At 48.7% G+C, this 20,731-nt stretch overlaps 1 protein-coding gene and 1 long non-coding RNA gene across 11 annotated transcripts in view; one reads left to right on the top strand and one right to left on the bottom strand.

The window, feature by feature from the left end:
- Positions 1-1,745, bottom strand: part of LOC105297162 — a 38,557-nt gene extending 36,812 nt beyond the window's left edge. For all 3 annotated transcript variants that reach the window (XR_002782155.1, XR_002782157.1, XR_002782159.1), the window contains exon 1: positions 641-1,745. This is a non-coding gene — a long non-coding RNA (uncharacterized LOC105297162). The remainder of the gene's footprint in view (positions 1-640) is intronic.
- TRABD2B (TraB domain containing 2B) overlaps positions 7-20,731 on the top strand; it is a 204,055-nt gene continuing 183,330 nt past the window's right edge. For 7 of the 8 annotated variants that reach the window (XM_023535033.1, XM_023535034.1, XM_023535037.1 and 4 more), the window contains exons 1-2: positions 7-548; positions 2,531-3,091. In XM_023535033.1, the coding sequence (XP_023390801.1) occupies positions 447-548; positions 2,531-3,091 (663 nt within the window). In that variant the 5' untranslated portion in view covers positions 7-446. Of the gene's footprint in view, positions 549-1,884; positions 1,970-2,530; positions 3,092-20,731 lie in introns of those variants that run through there. The other variant, XM_023535040.1, reaches the window with a different exon arrangement.

Raw genomic sequence — 20,731 nt, 5'->3', positions numbered from 1 at the left:
CCCACTGCGCGCCCCCTGGAGCGCGGCGCACCCCTGGGACCTTGCGCACCCCGGGTCCCCAGCATAACCCCGGGACCCCGCGCGCCGCGGGATCCCAGTGCTGCCCCGGGAGCACCGCGCGCCCCTGGACCGCGACGCAGCTGCGGGACCTCCGCACACCCCAGGACCCCCACGCGCTCTCAGAACCCCGAGGCTCCGCCGACGGGGCTGTGCGCCCTGCTGGGGGGCCCGCCCCAGAGGGTCCCCCTCTTCCAACAGACAGAGCCCCGCCCCAGAGGGACCCCCAGGTTCGTCAGGGACATCCAGCCACGCCCCAGCAGGCTCCCAGCATCCCGCGGCTGGAGCCCCGAGCTCCTGAGGAACCTCGGTGCCCAGCTGGGGGCTCCCCGCCCCGCTGAGGGGGCGCCGCCCAGGAGGGTCCCCCGCGCCCCGCGGGCCCCAGCAGGATGCACGCCGCCCTGGCGGGGCCGCTGCTCGCCGCGCTCCTGGCTACCGCCCGCGCCCGCCCGCAGCCCCTGGACGGAGGACAGTGCCGGCCGCCCGGATCGGTGAGCGAGCGCCTGCCCGGCCACTCTCCCGGCCACTCCGGCACTCCAGCCCCGTGGGGACCATGGTTTTGGGTCCTACCTTCTACACTCACCTAAGCCCACCCGCTCCACCTTCGCCCGCTGGGCGCTGCCTCGAGCGCCCTGCCCTAGCTTCTGCCGCTCGGGCTCCAGCTCCGTGCCGGGAGCCGAGATGGGCGCTCCCTCGCCGGCTTCTACACACGCTGACGCTCCCGGGCTCTCCTCGACTTTCGGTCCTGCTTGGACGGTTGCTCTCTGTGCCCTTTTGACTCATTTCTTTCTTGCTTTTATCCTGTCTTCACCCTTCTGTGCCCACTCGGACTCTTTCTGCCGTTCCTTGCCCCCTCCTCTGACTTCCATCAGACCCTTCTCATTCACGCTCTCTGCTCCGTGTCTCTCCTGCCCTCCCGCTCTGACCTAAAGCAAACTTTCTCCCTGGTGCAGGTTCCCAGGTTTCTCTCTCCAGCCAAGTTCTCAGCACCCACTCTTCCAAGTACCCCTACTTCACAAAAAAGGAGACCATTCCAAAGGAGAGAAGGACATGCTAGCCTAATATTTCTTTGGGGTTGAGTAATTATTGGTTCTCCTAATTTTCCTTCCAAACCAAGGAATCTTGAATTCTCTCACTGCCCCTCCCTCAAAGTATAAAGTAATGCATTGAAAATAACCCTGAAATGGAGGCCAGGGTACCATAGGATGGTTTTGTAGGCTCCTCACTGGCTTCCTGTTAGCGGAGAGGTGGTTGACCTTGGACAAGGTACACCGCCAGTGTCCTGACTTAGGCAGAAACAGGGAGTTTGGTGGCCTGCTGGGTACCTAGAGCCAGTCTATCTCCAATACGCTGGGATTTACAGTTGTTGGTAGTAATTTAAGGTACTGTTCCCTCCACCTACCCTGAAACATACTTTTCACTGTGCTAAAATCAGGCAGAAAAAAATGTTGAGTTGATCTAAAGCTTGCAGGTGCTAAGTGGGCAGACTAGGGTCTTTTTCTGAATAAAAAATGACTTTGCCTGAGAGGAATGACAGTCGCTTTTTCATGCCCCTTAACCGCTGGCCCTAAACTGGATCTGGAGAAATGACCCCTGTTTCCATGCCCCTTCTTCACCCCTGCACACACCCTTGTCATCATAGAAGATGGCAGAGAATTGGAGTTGGAGAGCAGGTACACCTATTTAGGGGAGCAGCCGGGAAAGCACCCAGAACATGTACATTTCTTGCGACTAATTCTATGGAATCCTCTCCTCCCAAACCAGGGCCTGAGACTTCACTTAGCCTGCAGCTTTTAAAGCACTTTATCATCTGTGGTTTCAGCTGGTCGAGCAGAGTAGCTGACACCCAGACCTGCCCTCCAAAAAGAAAACTGTATCCGCCCTGATGAATGGGAAGTCGCTGTTTAAATAGGTGTGCTATTTTTAATAGGTGTTCTGCTTTCAAAGTGCTCTTGGCATGTATCTTCTAATGGATGGATTTAAAAGTTATATGACTTCCTCCCTTCTTGCCAAAGCAAGACTCTTGCCCTCTCCCCCGCTCCAACCCCAATAACACCACGGGTGAAGGTTTGGCTTGGCCAAGCATGAATATTCTCAGGTGGTGTGGCAGACCTTGGCACTCACTGCGAAAGCTAATCATAACCCCTTCCTCTGTGCCTGGAACTGCTCTTAGAGCTTAGTTACATATATTGTGTCTTTTCATTCTCTCCTCAACCCCCTGAGGTAACTGCTGTCATCACACCCCCCATTTTACAGATGGGGAAACTGAGTGTCTGGGAAGTCAGACAATATGCTCAAGATCATACTGCTCAGTCAGGGCAAAGCCAGGATTTGCCTGAAGATTTCAGCTTCCAAAGCCCTTGCTCTTTCCCGTGGCCCCATGTAGGTCTCTGCCTTCCATCCCCATCGTGTTAATCTTGGTTGACTCTGCTGCCGTCAGCCTCACTGCCTTCCTTCTCCTCTCTCCCTACAGCAAAGGGACCTCAACTCCTTCCTTTGGACTATTCGGCGTGATCCCCCAGCCTACCTGTTTGGCACCATCCACGTCCCCTACACCCGTGTCTGGGACTTCATCCCGGACAATTCCAAAGCAGCCTTCCAGGCCAGTGCCCGTGTCTACTTCGAGCTGGACCTGACAGACCCTTACACCATCTCAGCGCTGGCCAGCTGCCAGCTGCTGCCGCATGGGGAGAACCTGCAAGATGTGCTGCCCCGTGAGCTCTACTGGCGCCTGAAGCGCCACCTGGACTACGTGAAGCTGATGATGCCCTCGTGGATGACACCTGCCCAGCGGGGTAAGGGGCTCTACGCTGACTACCTGTTCAATGCCATCGCGGGCAACTGGGAGCGCAAGAGGCCTGTGTGGGTGATGCTGATGGTGAACTCACTGACAGAGACTGATGTGCGCTCCCGGGGAGTGCCTGTGCTCGACCTCTACCTGGCCCAGCAGGCCGAGAAGATGAAGAAGAGCACAGGGGCCGTGGAGCGGGTAGAGGAGCAGTGCCATCCGCTCAATGGGCTCAACTTCTCGCAGGTAGGCACTTGGCACCCGGCCCTCCAAGCTGGGCAGCCCCTGTGCGCCCTTGTCCTCTTCTCCGTCTTCCTCCTCCATCTGCTGGAGCTCTGTCCTTCTGCCAGAGGGAGAGGGTCTTTTGGGTTGTAGGGCAGCTCTCCAGCTGTTTTGGGGATGGTATGAGGGCCAATCGATGTGTGCTGTAATTGGGGGTAAGTGTTTGGGTGTTTGCTTCCCTCTCAGTGGTGTTACCTATCTGCTGTGCTTGCCCGAGCAGAAAGAATTTCTCTGGGAGCATCAGAGTGATGAAAACAAAAAGAGGGAGCTGCAAGTTTGCATTCGAGGCCCTGGGTCTCAGGAGCAGGAGACTGTCCTGAGGCTGTTGTGTGGGCACATCTAGGCAACAGCATATATACAGAGGACACAGAGACAGAGACAGTGCCTGAGACTGGCGGGGTAGGGCAGGTGTAGCAAGTGGATCGGGTGTCTATGGCTTGCTGTTTGTCATTCAGCAATGCCAAATTTCCTGGACCTTTGCAAAGCTCCAGGCGACCCTCGGACTACCTCCTTAGGCTGGGAGAAAGTCAGCCTGGATAGTTTAGGGATTAATAATTTCAGAAAAATGTACTCACTTAAAGGTTGACAGTTCTGATTTCTGAACCTAGAAGTGGGGGCAGGGAGAAGGCAAGAGCTTAGGAGGTTTAAAGTCTCTGGCTGCCAAAGACCTGATCCAGCAAAATGTCATTAAAAGCCCCCGTCTCCATGGGCGGAGGTCACTTGCAATTTACTGGCCCCGAACTCAACTCAGAGGCCCTGGGAACAATGAGTTCATATCTGTGCCTTGAGAACAGGCTGTCAGTCCTGAGATTGGGCTTCAAATCATGGCTGGTGGCTCCTGCAAGGAGGCCCCAAGACCCCAAGACAGGGCTTGGGCCAGTTACCCGCTTGAGGAGTTAGGCGTGGCCCCTGAGGCATGCTCCTCCATTAAGGAGGCTGCCCCTTAAATTGGCAGGGCTAGAAGCTCTACCACTGGGACCAGAACTGCTTGCTGCTCCCGAGATGTTGCAAGCTCTTCACCAGGGAAACAGCAGCAGTAACTGATCCCCCTTCCGAGATCTCTGGCCTTTGTTTTTCCAGGGGAAATGCAATATTGTCCCCGGGGAGGTAAGAAGCTAGATTGATTTGCCGGCCAAATGAAAGGCGCGTTTGTCGGTTCTCCTGCTGGCTCTCCCATAATTGTGGAGTCCTTACCCAGAGGGCCCCGGTGGCAGGAATATTGGGGCAGTTAGTCACGCCCCGCAGGGTTCTGACTACGCCTGACTCCTTCTCCATGGGGGAAAATCCTGTGCATTCTCTGGCCCAGCGCTGATTCCTCTGAACACACCGGCTCTCTCACTCCGAAGTGACTCTTCCCTTGCCAGCCCCGAGAGCTGATATTATCTGTGTCGGGCTCCCCAGCACTCACCGCCCATCTCATTTTGGAGGCAGGCTTGTGGGAGGCCTCTCTGTTCAGAGGCCTCAACGTCTGGCCTCGATATCTTTTTTAGGCTGGGGAGGTGGGGGATCCACTGTCACTCTCAACACCCTCTTTGTACCAACCTCAGAGGAATCCGCGAGAGCTGAAGGGAGCACACAAACCCTCTGGTTAAACAGCCCCTGGCTTTAATCTGTCTCTCTTAAAACAACAAAATTATCTTTCTTCGGGGTCTGGAAACACTGCTGTTCAACCAAAGGACGGCTTTCGTAGGTTGAAAACATTTGCTGGAAAGCGTGTGAGGTTATGTTTTAGGAAAAGTTCCTGAGAGCCATTCATCGGCCAGTGAGGAGCCCGCTGACAGTCTCCAAAGCCCATGTTTTAAGATCAAACAGACTCAAATCTCTAGTTTCAAAAATGTGCCCACGCCATTGCCAGCCTGGGCCCACTTTTAACATTGTTCTTGGGTCCAGCTCCTCAGAAGCACTGGAAGAAGCAAACCCCAGACAAAAGAAAACAGGTTTCCTCTTGGTTCCCTAATCTCTACACACCCTTCACCACCTGCCAGAGAGTCCGACCCCACCAATTTGTCCTGTTATCATTTTGGAGTGAGGCGATGAAATCTCTCCTCCATCCCTGTGGGGCAGCCGTGGGCTAAAAGGAAAGGAAGAGATTCCGGAGCCTGGGTGGATGGGGTTTTTAGGGATCCCCTACCCCAAAGTTAGAAATGCAATAGCCTTCTCAGTAAAATTGTATGCGCGCGTGCACAGTTTGATATGAACATCTGTGATGCATTATTGTACCGAAATATCTGTTAAGTGCATCAGATTTTTATTTTTTCTTTCCTCTCAGCATTACTGTTATTGCAAAATATTTGGGGAGGGAGCAATGAGAGAGGAGGGCGGGAAATAGAAGCTTTAAAAGAGAGTGCCTTTGTGTTACGACCTGGGATTTTAGTTTTAATTTAAGTATTTCTCAAATTTTTATATATATATATTTTTTCTGGGCAGAAATACCACATTTTTCCTTGCTAAGTGGAGAAAGGAAGCTTAAAATTTGGGACTCCATGGGTTGGAGGAACTACTGAAAAGTTTCTTCCACTTTTACATAGCTAAGAAGATTGAGCTCATTGACCCTGGTCTCTGATTTCAATATAAACCGAGGGTGCTAGACCCAGTAGCACTAGGAGTTTGCTGTGTGACCTTAGGTAAGTCAATTGCCCTCGTTGGGCCTTGTTTTTCCCATCTGTGAAATGAGACACCAGGATTAGGTCATCATCCAAGCCCCTTCCAGCTCTGACATTCCATGGGACAGTTACAACCAATTCCACGTGCCTGGGGCCCTGCAGGAAGCTCTGTACGCTTTTCCATTTTGTTGGATTCTCACAACCCTGTGGTTTTCTAAGGTGGGCGCTCAGAAAGGTTGAATGACTCGCCCAAGGTCACATGGCTAATAAGGAACAGAGCCAGTCTCCCTGATTCTAAATAAAGATATGCTTTTCCTGCCACCCCATGCTGACTGGGTAGTTCGTGTCCTACAATCCTTCCTTCAGTGCCTTCTTCTGTTACTTCCCTAAAGGACTTGAGGATTTAAAAGTGTACTTCTTGGAAAATTTATACTTATAGAGAAAATTATTTCCTTTGACTCTGGGGCTGGAGTAGGGATGGGGAAAGCAGGTCCTCTAAAGATTTCTCTGTTATGTTACAGACAGTTCAGCTCGTGGGCTGAGAGAGAAGAGACTTGCCTCTAGATGATTTTCAGTCCCAGCTCTGGCTCTAAGGCCAATGATTTGTATATAACTTCGGTGTTCCTATCTATCAAATGGGACAGTAGTGACCAGCCTTTCACAGCTGAGCTGGTTTTGTGAAAACATGAGAAGACAACTATGTGTGGGAGGTTATTGAGTGGGTAAAATAACTACCTGAGCTTGGAAAGGAGTCTGGGCTCCAGGACCAAGAAAGACAGAGGAGGGAAGCCTCATCTCTGCCCTGTTGGTACCTTCTCTCAGCAACCATGTCCACTGCCCACCCTTTGTTGAACAGAGTAAAGCTGGGCTAATAAGGAGTGGTGGTGGCCTCTGCCCTCAGAGGTCTGGGGATGCCTGAGCCTTGAGTCCAGGTCTTGTGACAATCTTGGGACTTACAGATTTCAATCAGCTCTGTCACCTGCCTCCAGGGACTGGTACCAGCTGCCACGAATTCTCTGGGTTGATCAGGAGATATCCTCCTCCCTCTAGGAGGCCTCAGTCCTCCCCCACCCATTCAGTGGAGGCACTGGGTAAGAAGTCTTCTAAGTTATGTGGTTCTCTGAGGCATAATGAGAGGGTGAGGATCCTGCCATTCTGTACTTTGCGTGTTTTAACAAACATGCAACGTCACTCATCCAGTGTGCGCAGAGCCTGAACACGTGGGCACGGCTGCCAAGGGTATCCAAAATGTCTGTAAAATTCTACAGCCTCCTCACCAGGGAGTTAGAAACCACAAAATCATTTATTGAGCTCTGTCTTTGTACAGGGTACTGCAGTAGACATCGTAAATACATCATCTCATGGAGATGCCACAAGACATATTATCATATCTCTTTCACAGACAATAAATTGAGGCTTAAAAAGGTTAAGTCATTTGGCTGTGATTATACACCAGGCTAAGTGGACTCAGGATAGAGAGAGAGAGGGAAAAGAAGAAAGGGAGAGACAGACAGAGAGACGAGAGAGAGAGAGAGAGAGAGAGAGAGAATTGAAAAATGTTGACATTGATTTTCTCCTGGCTTGTAAATTGGATCTGAAGGTGATTCTAAAATAAGAATTCCCAAAGACATTACCAGATTTCTAAAAGATCACTGTGAAGACAAGACCCCTGACATGGGCTAAGTGTGCACAGTTGAATGAATGAGTGGTCAGAAACCATGATATAACGATCCTGCTTCCCTTCCTTCCACTATCTAGCATTACTGAATGAATGAATGAATGAATGAATGAATGAATGAAGAGAGACTGCATAAGCCACAGTGAGGCACTCCCTGCTTGAACTTTAATAGCTCCACACCTTTGTACAAGGACACAAAATATGAAAATCATCAAGTGGGTGGTTCAAATCCAAATCTGGCTTTAACCCTGACCCATTCCCAACTTGCTGGTGACTTTGGGCTAGCTTTTTCCCTCTCTGGGCCTAGGTTGTCCCCTCTGTCCTACAAGAGTATTGGCTAGACAGTATCTAGGGCAGGCCCACTTATGACTTCTGTGGGGCTCGTCTTTGGCTCCCATATCTTAGAGGCTCCGGGCTACCTTGAAGTGTTGAGCCCAAGTTCTCTGCAGCTGGGAGGGGCTGGCAGGCTTGTCTTTGGCGGGCTTCTGCTGATACCTACTTGTCTAGAAGCCGGTTGGTTCCAGTGGGTGATCCTGCTGCCTCTCGCTACCAGTCTGCAGAGCAGAGAGAGCCCCAGCCTTTCTCAGCATAGTCCACTGGATACCTGCCCAGCCTTGGAGCCTTTCGTTCATTAGGACTCCTCTCACTCACTCACTTCCTCACTCATTCAAGCAGAGCATCTTAGTGTCAAGCCAGAGCAATGCTGAGAGCAGAGATCTGGGAACGGCCTAGTTTTATTTTCCTGCTAAGAGTTCACTGCCTCGCCAGAGACAATGGGTATCATTAGTCCCTTTGTACAGCTGTGCATTAGACTCTCCTGTGTCCTGGTTCTCCACACCTCACATGAAGACCCTGTTCTCCCTTTCTTTTCCTGTCTGCATTCCCATCTTTTAGAACCCATCTGTCATTTCTAGTCCCCAAGAATGTCATTCCTGAGTCTTCCGCCCTCTCTGAGCCTCCGTGGCAGCCACAACAGCACTGACCTATAGTTCCTCGAGTTCACAGCTCTATTCCCTACTGGTGGCTCCCCATCAGATTTATGCACCTCCCTGCATGAAGGGATCTAACACCTCTCCTAAGGCAGCTGGGCGCCTTTAAGGACCTCAAACTTTGCTGGGTCCTCTTCTCTTCAGAAGTCAACCACAGAGAGCCCTTCGGTCAATGTCGGATCTAAACACAAGCTTGCCTCGTGTCCCCCATGTAACTCTAGCTCCTGGACTGGGAACAGGCTTCTTCCAGCCCATCAGCCTGTGCTCTGCAGCCTTCCACAACCACCGTGTCTCCCCCACTAAGCCCTGTGGCTGGGAGCTGTTCAGTAAATATCCTTCACATGGTGTAGAAGTCACTCTGGGGAGCCCTTAGCCTTGACCTCTAGGCATGTGTATTCTCAGATTCTTTCTTTCTATGCCCAGATTGCTGTTTGCAAAGTGCCCCTGCTGGTATGGCAGTCTCTGTCTGCTCTCTCTGACCTGGTTAACTCAGACTTTAACGTTTAATGTATTAACACAATGTGATGGGAAAAACACAGAGAAACAGATACACAGGATGGCTTAGTTACCTCTGTCAAAAGGGAGTGAGGCCATAAAGCTGGAGATGACTAAGATGTCATGAAATAGTCTCGTCTCAAAATCAGAAGTTTACAGCATGAAATCTTCCAGTCTTACAGAATCTCCGAATCCTAAGCCGGGACTTGGAGGCTCAGGGAATCTAAGAATGGTGAAATCTTAGAACGTTAGGCTCAGAGGCATTTTTGGACTCGAAGAATCTTCACGTTGTGAAATCCTAGCCTCTCAGCTTTGAAGAATTTTCAGCTCATAGACACACAGACTTCTAAAATTTTAGAGTTGGAAGGGACCAGTTCTCAAGAATTCCAAGAAGGCCCGTCCGAATACACATTGATCTCCTTCCCGCAACACACCCGCCAGCCAATCCCAGGCCCAAGACAGAAAGCTTGAGCGGTGAGGCATTTTGTGACGGAGATAAAAATGGGAGCGTGCCTTTGTTAATAGTTCCCATTTGGACACCGCTCAAAGCCAGGAAGAGGTCGCCTGGTAATGCAGCTTTCCCAGCTCTCGGAGGGAGGAAACAAGAATGTGACGAGTGCCGCAGCCTGCCAGCCAAGCTGCCGACGTTCTTTTTCCCTCAAGTTTGCTTCTAAATATTATCCACTTCACTCCCTTTTATCTCCCATCACTGGCTCTCTATCCGCCCACTTAATCCACAGGCAGCCGGTGGCCCAGCCTTCAGTTTTGTTTGGCCGCTGCCAAGCCGTCTCGCCGAGCAGCTCCTCCAGGATCCACAGGCTTTTAAATCTGTACCGTATATCCGCTGGAACACAAAACTGTTACCCCAAGCTTGGAAGTGCTTTGCTTGTACTGGGCCCCCTCCCTCTCCAGGAATTTCCTCCTTTCCTCTTCCACCTCTGAATCCTATGAGATTTTCAAGGCTCAGCCCAAAGCCGTACCTCCTCCAGGAAGTCTTCCCAGAATGCTCCTAAATTTAATCTGCTTGAGAAGACTTAATCCAAAGCATTCCTTGATGCCTCAGCCACATATATTCTTTCCCTCCGTGGAATACTTTTATGGCATTTTATGATATTTTTTCAGCACTTACATATTTTACTTTATATTCTGATGATTACTGAGGCAGTCTTTTCTTTTCTAATAGACCCGGCTTCAAAACCTAGTTCAAAATATACTTACAATTGACTACAAAATTAGACTGAAGGTGTTCCAGGTCTGATGTGGGGGCTTTGTGGTGCATTCTGTGGTTGGGATGTTGGCAGCTCTGATGCTAAAAAGGGACTGCATCTTGGCTTCCATAGTCATAGAAAGCCCTCAGACTACCCACCTGAGTGAGCCGTGTAGATGAGTTCTGTACTGTTGACGGCTCATTTGGTCAAGACTCTGTGGCATCCGTGGGTCCCTATTGGGTTGACCTCTCTCCAGCCTGAAACACTTTGTTGTTTCCTCTTCCTCATCTGTTACTTGCAAACAAAGACCTCTTTTTTTTATTCCCTCTTTACTCCCCAGATCCCACATGAGCCTTTCCAGGCTCACCCCATCCTCTCCCTCACTTTGTTTTCATTTTAAAATGAAACTTTGATTTTACTTATTACTTGCTACTTTGGTTTTGGGCTCCAACGATGCTGACCTGTTCTAGTTCTCCCTCCCTCCCTCCCTGCCTCTCACACACAATCCTTGGTCACACCTTCATGCGTGGCTTATGCTGTTCCCTCTACCTTCCCAGTTTTTATTGTCTGGCTAACTCTTACTCCTCTGAAGTGGCAAGGGTCTCTGAGGGCAGTCCACTTTAAAAGCCTGGACTCTTCAAACAAATGGCCTTTATAACCAAAATTTTATCCCTAGTTACCAGATTGCGCTGTCCACGTGAGCTGATTACGTGCAATGCTGTGGTTGGCTTTTAGCATTATGGGGTTTTTCCCTTCTATTTATTTATTTTTTTATTGAGGTATATGGACATAACATTATACTAGTTTCAGGTGTATAATGTAATGACCCTATAGTTGTATGTTGCAGAATAGCATTGTGATTTAAAAAGATTGGTGGGTGTCTTAGTCTGCTTTACTGCCATAACAAAATATCATAGGCCAAACGGCTTAAACAACAGAAATTTACTTTCTCACAGTTCTGGAGGCCAGAAGTCTGAGATCAGGGTGCCAGCATGGTTGGGTTCTGGTGAGAGCTCTCTTTGTGGCTTACAGACATCTGCTTCCTCACTGTGTCCTCACAGGGCAGGAACGGGAAGAGTGGGGTGAGTAGATATGAGTTGAGAGTGAGAGAAAGTAAGCTCTCTGGTGTCTCTTCTTATTAGGGCACTAATCCCATTGCGAGGGCCCCACCATCATGACCTCCTCCAAACCTAATTAACTCATAAAGTCTCCATCTCCAAATAGCGTCATATTGTGAATTAGGGCTTCAACATATGAATGGGGGGGGATGCAAATATTCAGTCCACAACAGTAGATGAGTTGTACCTAGGTCACCCTGAATGCCTGACTATCCTTGAAAAGAGCCAGGAGGTCACTAAATTAGATCCATGCAAGTCATCTATGTCCATCTCTGAGCAATAAGGACATATGCAGTCTCATTGGTAGCACTTGCTGCTGGAGTCTGTTCCTCCCCCTACTAGGCAAGGTGGCTTCCTTGGGGGACCCTATGGCTTTCAGATCAGTACCAGTACAAATATTCCCCTACGCTGAGTGCTGAGGCCCTGTCAACTTTTATTCTTGGGGCTTCTCCCTTTTCTTCCAATTGGGTCAGAAAGAGTGGGGGAGCATTAAAAGTTACTTCTCATTTGCTCTTACTTTGTGAGCCTGTGTTCTCTGCATAAAGCATTCTACCTCCTTCATTCAGATAAACATCTTGGTCTGATTCTACCTTTGAACCAAGTACTAGTCTTAAATTTTCACAGCAAGGTGCAGACTCAGCTGGGGGAGGGGAGGAGAGGGCTTCCACGGGAAAGTGCCCAGAATCATTGCACTTATTGGGAGTGTAAGTAACCCTGGGCTAGTTACATAACCATTCCCTGCCTCAGTTTCCTCATCAGTCAACCTCACCTGATTGCTGTGTGGATTAATTGATTAGTGTTAAAACACTGTAGTACAGTGCCAGATATACAACCAGAACTCAGTAAGCACTAGCTCATAGTTATCAGTGTATTTTTAGACAGTAGCTCATAGTTATCAGTGTATTTTTAAATTAGCATCATTATACTACAATTCAAGAAACGTTTCTTCGTTCTTGCGGTGTGCCAGACATTGGGATATATGCTGAAGAAAGAAAAGTGAACAAGAACAATGATACTGATCCTTGGATGCTCCCTTTCAGAGTGGAGAGGGGAATGGGTGGAGATGCCTTCCGCTGATGGTTGGGGTGGGGGAGGAGATGAAGGTGGCCGTGGGGGGTAAAGTGGTGTATTGTGGGCGCACAGAAGAGGCACGCTTCTCATTCCTGCAAGATCTGGGAGGGCTTCCTGGAGGAAGTGCAGGTGAAGCCGAGAACTGAAGGACTAAAAGTTAGCAGGAAATGCTGCGGGGTTCTGGGTCCAGCAGACAGTAGGTACCTGACACCTTAGCCCGGAGCAAAGTGGTGCGGACTGCCTGCATTTCAGCTTGGCCCCTTTCTGCGTGGGCTGTGGGAAGACCAGGCTGAATGAGACTGCCTGCCTGCTGTCTGCCCACCTCCGCCTCAGCCCCGCGCCCCTCGGGGCTGAGCCCAGGGCTGTGCCAGGGCATCTGGGAGCCCAGATCGCTTTGTACGGGCCGCACACACGCGCATTTGCCACCATGGACTGGACTGGATTCCTGGAGCGCAAGTGCTCCTTTCCTGAAAGAGCTGCGTGCGTCCCCGCCCTTCCCTCGGCCGGGCTGGCCAGGCTGGCCAGGCTGGGCGACCTCGCAGGCGACCTCACAGGCGGGCCTGGAGGTGCCTCGGGCTAGCTGCGCTCGCGTCCTCGAGGCGGCCCGCCCTGTCCCTGGAACGCACAATGCAAAGATAAAAGGCAAGGCTTTTTTTTCTTTCCCCGTCTGTTTAAAGGACCTACCTGCATCCTCCCTATTAACGTTATTTAAAGTTTCCCGGTCAGTTTTATCTCCTGTGGACTTAGTGCATCTTCTAGGCGGTTTGAAAATTAAGCCCTGGTCTCATTTGAAAGCCTTTTTTAGAAAGAAAGATTCCGGCAGGCGGAAAAAGCCTTCTGGAAATCTCACTGGCTCATCCTTTAGTCTTAGCTCACATGGCTCAGCCTTGAGTTTGAGAAGAGACAAAAGCCTAATTGACAATGATAATTCCAACGATTTGCATCTCGGGTTGCAATTTCCAGTCTTTCACATGCACTACCCGACTCTTCCTCCAGTCCTTAACACCTAGAAGGAGCTAGACCAGTCTCCCTCCCCCCTCCCCCCCAGTGTTCAGACTTCCAGTGCCCTGCTCCACACACACACATTCCCCCACCTCCTGGAATTTCTCCAGTTAGGTGGCTGTATCATCCACTGGATTATGGGGCATTTTTTAGCACCAGACCTTGCATTGAGGTTGAGATGCAGCTTGAAGAGCTGTGGATTGGTCATGGGATGGGTAAACTGAGACACTTTGGGATTTTAGTGGTAATAATGCTTGGTCACTGTGCTTGACCTTGACTGGAATGTTTAGTTGACTTAGCACTACATAACCCCCATGCCACAGCCTACTGGTGGTCTTGCAGATGATTTTATATTATTTTGCTTCTATCCGTTTTGTGGAGTGTTTTTTTGTTTGTTTGTTTTTGTTTTATATATAGTTTTGTGGAGAGGGTGGTAAGAAAGGATTCCTGATAAAGACCTTGCAGGTTGAGGAGGATTGGGGACCCTGGAGATGGGAGTGAGTAAGGCCATTCCTGGAAGGAGACTGTTAAGCAAAAGGGCCAGGATAGGAAAATGCAGAGGGTATATAAGGAAAGTGTTTCTACTCCTCCACGCATTGACTTTATTCTTTCCTTTTCCTGTCCAGCTCCCAAGAGATCCATTGTTAGTTAGTGCCTATTATGTGCTTGGCCTCAGGTTTATCACAGTAAATCCCTAAAACAACCCCGAAAGGTAACTGTTATTTTCCCCATTTTGAAGAATTTGAGGCTCAGTACTTTGTGCAAAATGATGGAGCCAGGATTTCTACTTGGATCTTTTGATACCTGAAGAGAGACTGGAATAGAGTTGGAATTCCAGCTCCACCACTTTGGCTGGATGACTGAGGGTCTGTTTCCACATCTGAAAAAATGGGGCTCACAATAGTCTTTGCCCCGCAGTGTGTTGTGAGGAGTGAATGAGGTAATGCCTATAAACCACATAGCTGAGTGCCCGGTACACAGTAAGCGGTAATGAATGGTAATTGTAGTAGTTTAAGTTGTGGTCATTTTAATTATTGTTATTGGCCCATTTTCACACTGTCTGGGTCTTGAGGTGAAGCCCATCTCATAGAGAAAACAGTTCTGGATCCTTTAGTCTCTCGAACACTGAGTCTCATCCAGAGCAAGGATGGCGGTTAGTTGGCCTGATGGGAGCCGTGTGGCCTGACAACTCGGAACATGGTCAGTTTTTCCTGACCATCTGCAGTGTGTAATGTTGGATCATATTTGTTCTGGTTCACACTCCTTGTGATCTCCCGCTGCTACCTGGAGTGGGGACACATCAAAAGGATAGATCAAAAAGTTTAGGCAAGAGACCTGGCTTGAGGCCCAGCTCTGACGGGTTAGATCCATGACCTGGGGCGTTTCCCTCTCTGAGGGTCCGTTTCCTCTACTGGGCAGGTGGACTGGATGTCAATAACAGTGACTCACAGTTAGGGAGAGAATGGAGGGACAAAGCCTGGGAAGGACTTTGTTAACTCTAGAGTGCTTCGGTACTTGGTGTGCAGGTGTTTTTCCTCTTCTCTTTCTCCCAAAGAGAAATACTCTGTAAATACTTAGAGAATTGAACTTGTTATTGTGAAACTGTTCATCTATCCATTCATTCCTTCGTTTGTTTAACAAGCAATACTGGGAACTACTCTGTGCCAGGCTTAGTTCCAGGTTATGAATAGGGGAAGGGAGGGTCAAAGAGACCCCAGGAAGAGGTGCTTCACAGCAGAGTGCCAAGAACAGGGCTGAGTCCTTTACGTGTACTGTCCCACTGAATCCTTACCACAGTCTCTCTGTACATACTATTATTTTTCTTAGTAATTTTTTTATTTTTCAATTACAGTTGACATACAATATTGTATTAGTTTCAGGATGCAACATAGTGATTAGACATTTATATAACTTACCAAGTGATCACCCCAATAAATCTAGTACCCACCCGACACCATACGTAGTTATTATAATATTATTGACTATATTCCCTATGCTATACTTTACATCCCCGTGACTATTTTGTAACTACCAATTTGTACTTCTTAACCTCTTCCCTTTATATACTATTATTATTCAGCCCCATTTACAGGTGAAGAAACCGAGGCATAGATAGGTTAATTCACTTCCCTGAAGTCACACAGCGAATGGGTGGAGGATCTAGAATGCAAACACCAAGAGTCTGGCTGCAGACCCTGAGCTCTCAACCTCTCTGCATTGAATAAAAAGGTACTAGAATCTGATAGTGGGTGTGGGGGTGGGCAGCTCTTTTTCTGAGACTGGAAGTATGAAAGATTGGGAGAGGCAGGAAGTCGATAGACTTCTGATGCTTCCTCCTGAGGCAGGCTGCCACTGTGGGAAAAAGACAGTAAGGTGGCCAGTTTGCCAGGACCTAGGGTGAGGAAGAGTGTATAAAGAGAGGCTATGATGGGGATTGAGAGCAGAAGCTGACCTTGGCAGGTGAAGGGATGGTAGGGCAGGCTGAGTAACCAACAGAAGTGGAGGCTGTCAATTTGTAACAGCAGCAATCTGGATGGCTGGCGTGCTTCTCTGCAGAGCTCTCTAGTGTAGGAAAAGGAGCAGGGAAAGGTGACACCCCCATCGCCCAGTCCTGAGGAACCCCTGTTCAATTTGCCACAGTAGCTGGACAGCATATCAGTTCCCACCTGTCTGTCACTATTGAGCCGTGACCCTGAGCCCCCACCCCCATGGTAGTTGGGACTTTGCAGAGACTCGGGTTCTCTGGAGGCTGTATGGAAGCTACCAAGGTAGGTGAGACTGCATCCTCGCTGTCCAGGAGTTCTGTTTGCTGGTGAAGATGCTCAGTTTCTATACGATAGACAGACTTCCCCTTCTCGGCTAGGTATTCATACTTATATTCATACTATACTTGACAGTATAATGACACCTGAGCTCAGTATTGAGGGACAAAGGGGTATTCCCTGGGTTCAGAAAAAGCACCATGTATGGGGCTGGGGCTGATGGCTATATTGCTCCAGATAGAGGGTCTGTCCTTACTCAGCAGTGGAGAATGCTTGTGGGAGAAACAGAAGAGTAGAGACTGGCCACAGAGGCTTGTGGCCCATGTGGCAGAAGCCTCGTAAACCATGTTAAGAAGTTTGGGCTTGATCCTGGGTGCATTAGGGTGGGAGGCATTGTCCCCCACTTCTATGTTTTATAATAACAGTCATTTGTTAAACTGGAGCATCTCACCAGGCTTACCTGAAAATCTCAAGCCTCTGAACTGGAGGAAAGAGCTGCCATACGAGGGTCTTTTCTGTCATCAGATCCAGGATGCTGTCACTGCTGGGCCAGAGGAGATGGACTCTCCGCTTCCGGAACAGGAACTTGGTGGGATGGGGGGAGGTTGCTCTTAAAAACTAGATCATAAAAGTGGTTTGGTGGCTGAAAGAGACCAGCAGTAGTTAAATATATTACAGAGCCTTTTGTGAGGGAACTTGAGACCCTGTCACCATTTCAAAAATAGCTACCGAAGGATAATACGTCCCTGCATTTCATGTGACCCATTTGATGGCAGATTTGGGGTATTCCACCTGTTCAAAGTGAGAGTGGGTGAGACAGGCGGTTCCTGAATGCTCCGCCAGTGGAAGTGGGGGAGCAGGGATCAGTGGTCTGTAAATGGTCTGTAAACTGTGAGAGCACTGGGTTGGAGTAAGCAGCCTGAACTCAGGCAGGCCCCTCCCCTCTCTGAGCCTCCTTAGCGGGTGTGAGAGTGCTTGGTAAACCAGAAACCGCACCCCACGGCTGCAAACCCACTTTCGAAGCTGGCTCTGACCTTACTGGAAAAGGGCATTTTTATTTTTTTGCCTTTTATATGTTTACATGTCCGTCTCTTCTAAAGTCTGAAGTTCTTTGAGAGCAGGAGCCTCATCTAATGAATCTGGGTTTGTCCGGGGCCTGGCTCCAAGTACACGCTCAGGGATGCTGTGGGCAGCTGTGAAATTACCATCCGTATCTACACATCATCGCCAGAGCATCCGTGTGGAAAACAGAAAGTCTCCAACCGCACCCCTACATTGTTCCCAGATTTCTAGATGTTTGGTTCCAAGAGGTCGAAATCTAGGCAGCCGCCTGCATGTTCCCCCATGGCACCCAGGTGTTCAGCTTTGGTGGTGTGACCACCGATTACATTCTTACCCTCGTGCTCCAGCCGTCTCCTGGTGGGGCTGTGGTTTCCTGCTCATCTTTCATTCCCTCTAGGGCTCTGAGGGCTTGCACTAGGCCCCTGCATGGGTGGGAGACACTTCCCCTGGGATCGGAGGCATCTCCCCAGCCCTCCTCCTCGGTCTCCTTCTCACACTTTTGTGTTTTTTCCAGGGCACGGATCAGAGCTTCTGTTTGCTGGTCATTCCATGATCTACATACAATATAAATGAAAGCTGCTAAAACCAATAAATTCAAACCATGTGTGGGCACTGGGGAAGAGCAGGGAACGTCAGGGGGCTGCATTGTGAGGTGGCGTCAGTGCTGACGGCCCCAGAGCTGATTTGTATATGAGAAAAGTAAATATCCAAAGTGGTAAACAGCCTTGGGTCTCTCATCATTGCTGAGATTCAAAGGCATTTAATAGGAACACCCACTCTCTGTCTCTTGTAAACAAAGTGAGATTCTCTGTGTGTGCTGACCTAAATTCTGCGTTTTCATCTTTGGAAAAGCCAGCTAGTCATTCTAGTTGAGAGACCGCAGACTGTCTGGGCTGTTGGGTTAGGTTGCCTTCTTTCTAGTCTTGGCACTTTTGCTTTGCAAAGGACCACCTTTACATCCATTCTCAGTCCTGTCCTAATGAGGAACATGAAGCCCAGAGATGTAAATCGACTTGCCCAAGGTCACAGGACATCCCTTTCTGTCTTTCTCTAGAATCCCCTAGTTCTCTACTCCTTTTTCCATGGATGGTACTTCTGTTCTCCCTGACTCAGAATCCCAGAGGCTTCCTCATCCACTCCTCCCTCATTTTCTCTCCCTTCTAATGTCTTCTGGAGCCTGGCCTTCCACTGGGTCCCTACTTCCTCCTTTGTTTTGTTTTGTTTTTATTTTTATTTCTTATTTTTTATTCAGGCCATTCTTGTCTTCAGGAAAGACCCCCAGAGAAGGGACCACACAGTCAGGAGTTTGGAGTTCTGGTCTCTCTGCCTATCAACTGTGGCTTCTAACAAGTTCCTGCTCTGAGCCCTGTAAAATGGGGATAAAGTACCTACCTTCTTGGAGTGGTTGTGAGGATTAATGGAGCTCACATATGTGAAAATGCCCAGCCTGCTCAGTGGCCCTTCAGTGGGCCTCTTAGCTGTACATTAAAAAGGGATTAACCCTTAAAATATAAATAAAACCAAATATACTGCGCGCAGGTACACAAATGAGTACATGTAAAACTGGTGAAATATGACCATGTCTGTGGATTGTATCAATGTCCATTTCCTGGTTTTGATATTATTGTATTATATAAGAAGTCACCATTGAGGGAACCTGGGCACAGAGTGTTATTTCTCACAACTGCAAGTAAATCTACAATTATCTCAAAATAAAAAGTTTAATTAAAAAACTCATTAGCCTCCCAACACACTAGTCTTCTGTGCCCGCTGCATGCCAGGTACTCCTCTAGGTACCGGGTACGTATCATTGAACACAAAAGAAAAAAATTCCTGCCCTCACCTTCCTTCAGGTCTTTGCTCAAAAGTGGTCTCCCCATGATCAACCTGTTTAAAATTGTGAATCACTCCCTTTGATCCTTCTTTTCTGCCTTTTTCTTCCATAGCACCTGTCAGTAATTGGCATTCCATATATTTTACTTACTTATTTTGTTGACTGCCCTTCACCTCATCACTAGAATGTCCACTCCATGAGAGGAGAGATTTCTGTCTGTGTTATCTGTATCCTTAATACCTAGAACATACCTGGCACATAGGCCTTTAGCTAATGTTTGTTGGATGGCTGAAAGCTGGCAGACAAGAAACGAATCGGGAAAAACAAAGCAGAGGAAGAAGTTAGTGAGATGGTGGAGGAAATGTCATTGTTTTGATCGATCCTAGATTTTTCTGCAAACCTTGCAAACCTCCCTGTTGTGTTTAGGGTAAAGTCCTGGCTTCTTAGATTTTAATGCACTTATTAATTCTCTCTTCCTTTTACTCATTCACCAGATGTTTCTTTGAGCCCTTTATGTTCAGGTTCCCTCTAGAGTAGGCTGAAATGAGATAGAAAGGGATTTTGCCTCCAGGAAGCTTACAGGTAGGTAAGAGAGATAGGACAAGAAAGCAAATGCAAACAGCATGTGAAAAGGAAGAATGAAGCCAGAAGCGAGCTAAGTCAGAGAGCTGGGGGAGGGGCTCTGAGAAGGAAAGGCCGCTTGTGACCAGGGCATTTGGGGAAGGCTCCATGAAGCCAGTCTTGGATCCTGGCCTTAAAAGTCTGGGAGGATCTTGAGGCCTTTTCTGGTCTGGCCCTCAGCTCAGCCTACCCACTTACTCTTCCCTGGCTCCCCTAGGGCATACTGCAGGGCTAAATCAGACTGCTTCCTGCAGGTAGTCCTGGATGCCCTGGCTCTGCTCATGCTGTGACCTCTGCCTGAAGCACCTTCTCTCCTTTCTCTCTTCTTCTCCATTTCTCTAAATCCTGTTTCTTTTTCCAGATCCAGCCTGGCTTTCCCTATAAGAAGGCTTCCTTGATTGCCCCAGCTCCCACAATTGGTCTTCTCTGAACATCTGTGCCATTTTCATTCTGTACTACTCCATTTGATCCCTTGGAAGAGAAACTTATGTTGGACTAGCTTCACTGTGGGTGGGACTTGAACCCCGATGGAGGACAGGAGCTGGCTGCTAAGCCACACTTAGGCTTGGGTGCACAGTAGGCCTTCATCGGTGCTAATGGCCGGATGGACTTTAGAGCAGTGGGAAAATGTGATTTATTCTCAGAGAGGGCAGGATTTGTTATTTTTGTCATTGACCTAGACTCTCCTCATTTTGAACCACTGGAAGTTCAGTTAGAGGAGGGCTGAAGTCTGCCTTCGTAGTGTTTCAAAATGTGTTGTTGAGAAAGTGATGCTGCAAACAGAGTGGCCCAGGAGTGCTCAACATCAGGAATTTGTCTCAGGAATTCATCGGTATTCTAGCATCGTGCTGGAGTCTGTGCTCAGTACATCCTTACAAAAGGACATGAAAGTACCTTGCAGCATTTACTGCTGTACATTCACTTAACAAATATGCTTTTTAAATAATTTTTTAAAACTTTAGAACACTTTTTGATTTAGAAAATTATTGAGAAAATGGTCCAGAGAATTTCCTATACCCAGTTCTCCCTATTTGGTACTTGTATTAATATGGTATGTTTGTCTCAATGAATCCACAATGATATGGATCCATTATTATTAACTAAAGTCCAGACCTGATTCAGATTTCCTCAGTTTTCCCATAATGTCCTTTTTCTGTTCCA

The sequence above is a fragment of the Pteropus vampyrus genome, unplaced genomic scaffold, assembly GCF_000151845.1.
Source record: "Pteropus vampyrus isolate Shadow unplaced genomic scaffold, Pvam_2.0 Scaffold135, whole genome shotgun sequence".
Taxonomy (NCBI): Eukaryota; Metazoa; Chordata; class Mammalia; order Chiroptera; family Pteropodidae; genus Pteropus; species Pteropus vampyrus.
The sequence above is the reverse complement of the archived record's forward strand: the minus strand, read 5'-3'. Positions and strand labels throughout refer to the sequence as shown.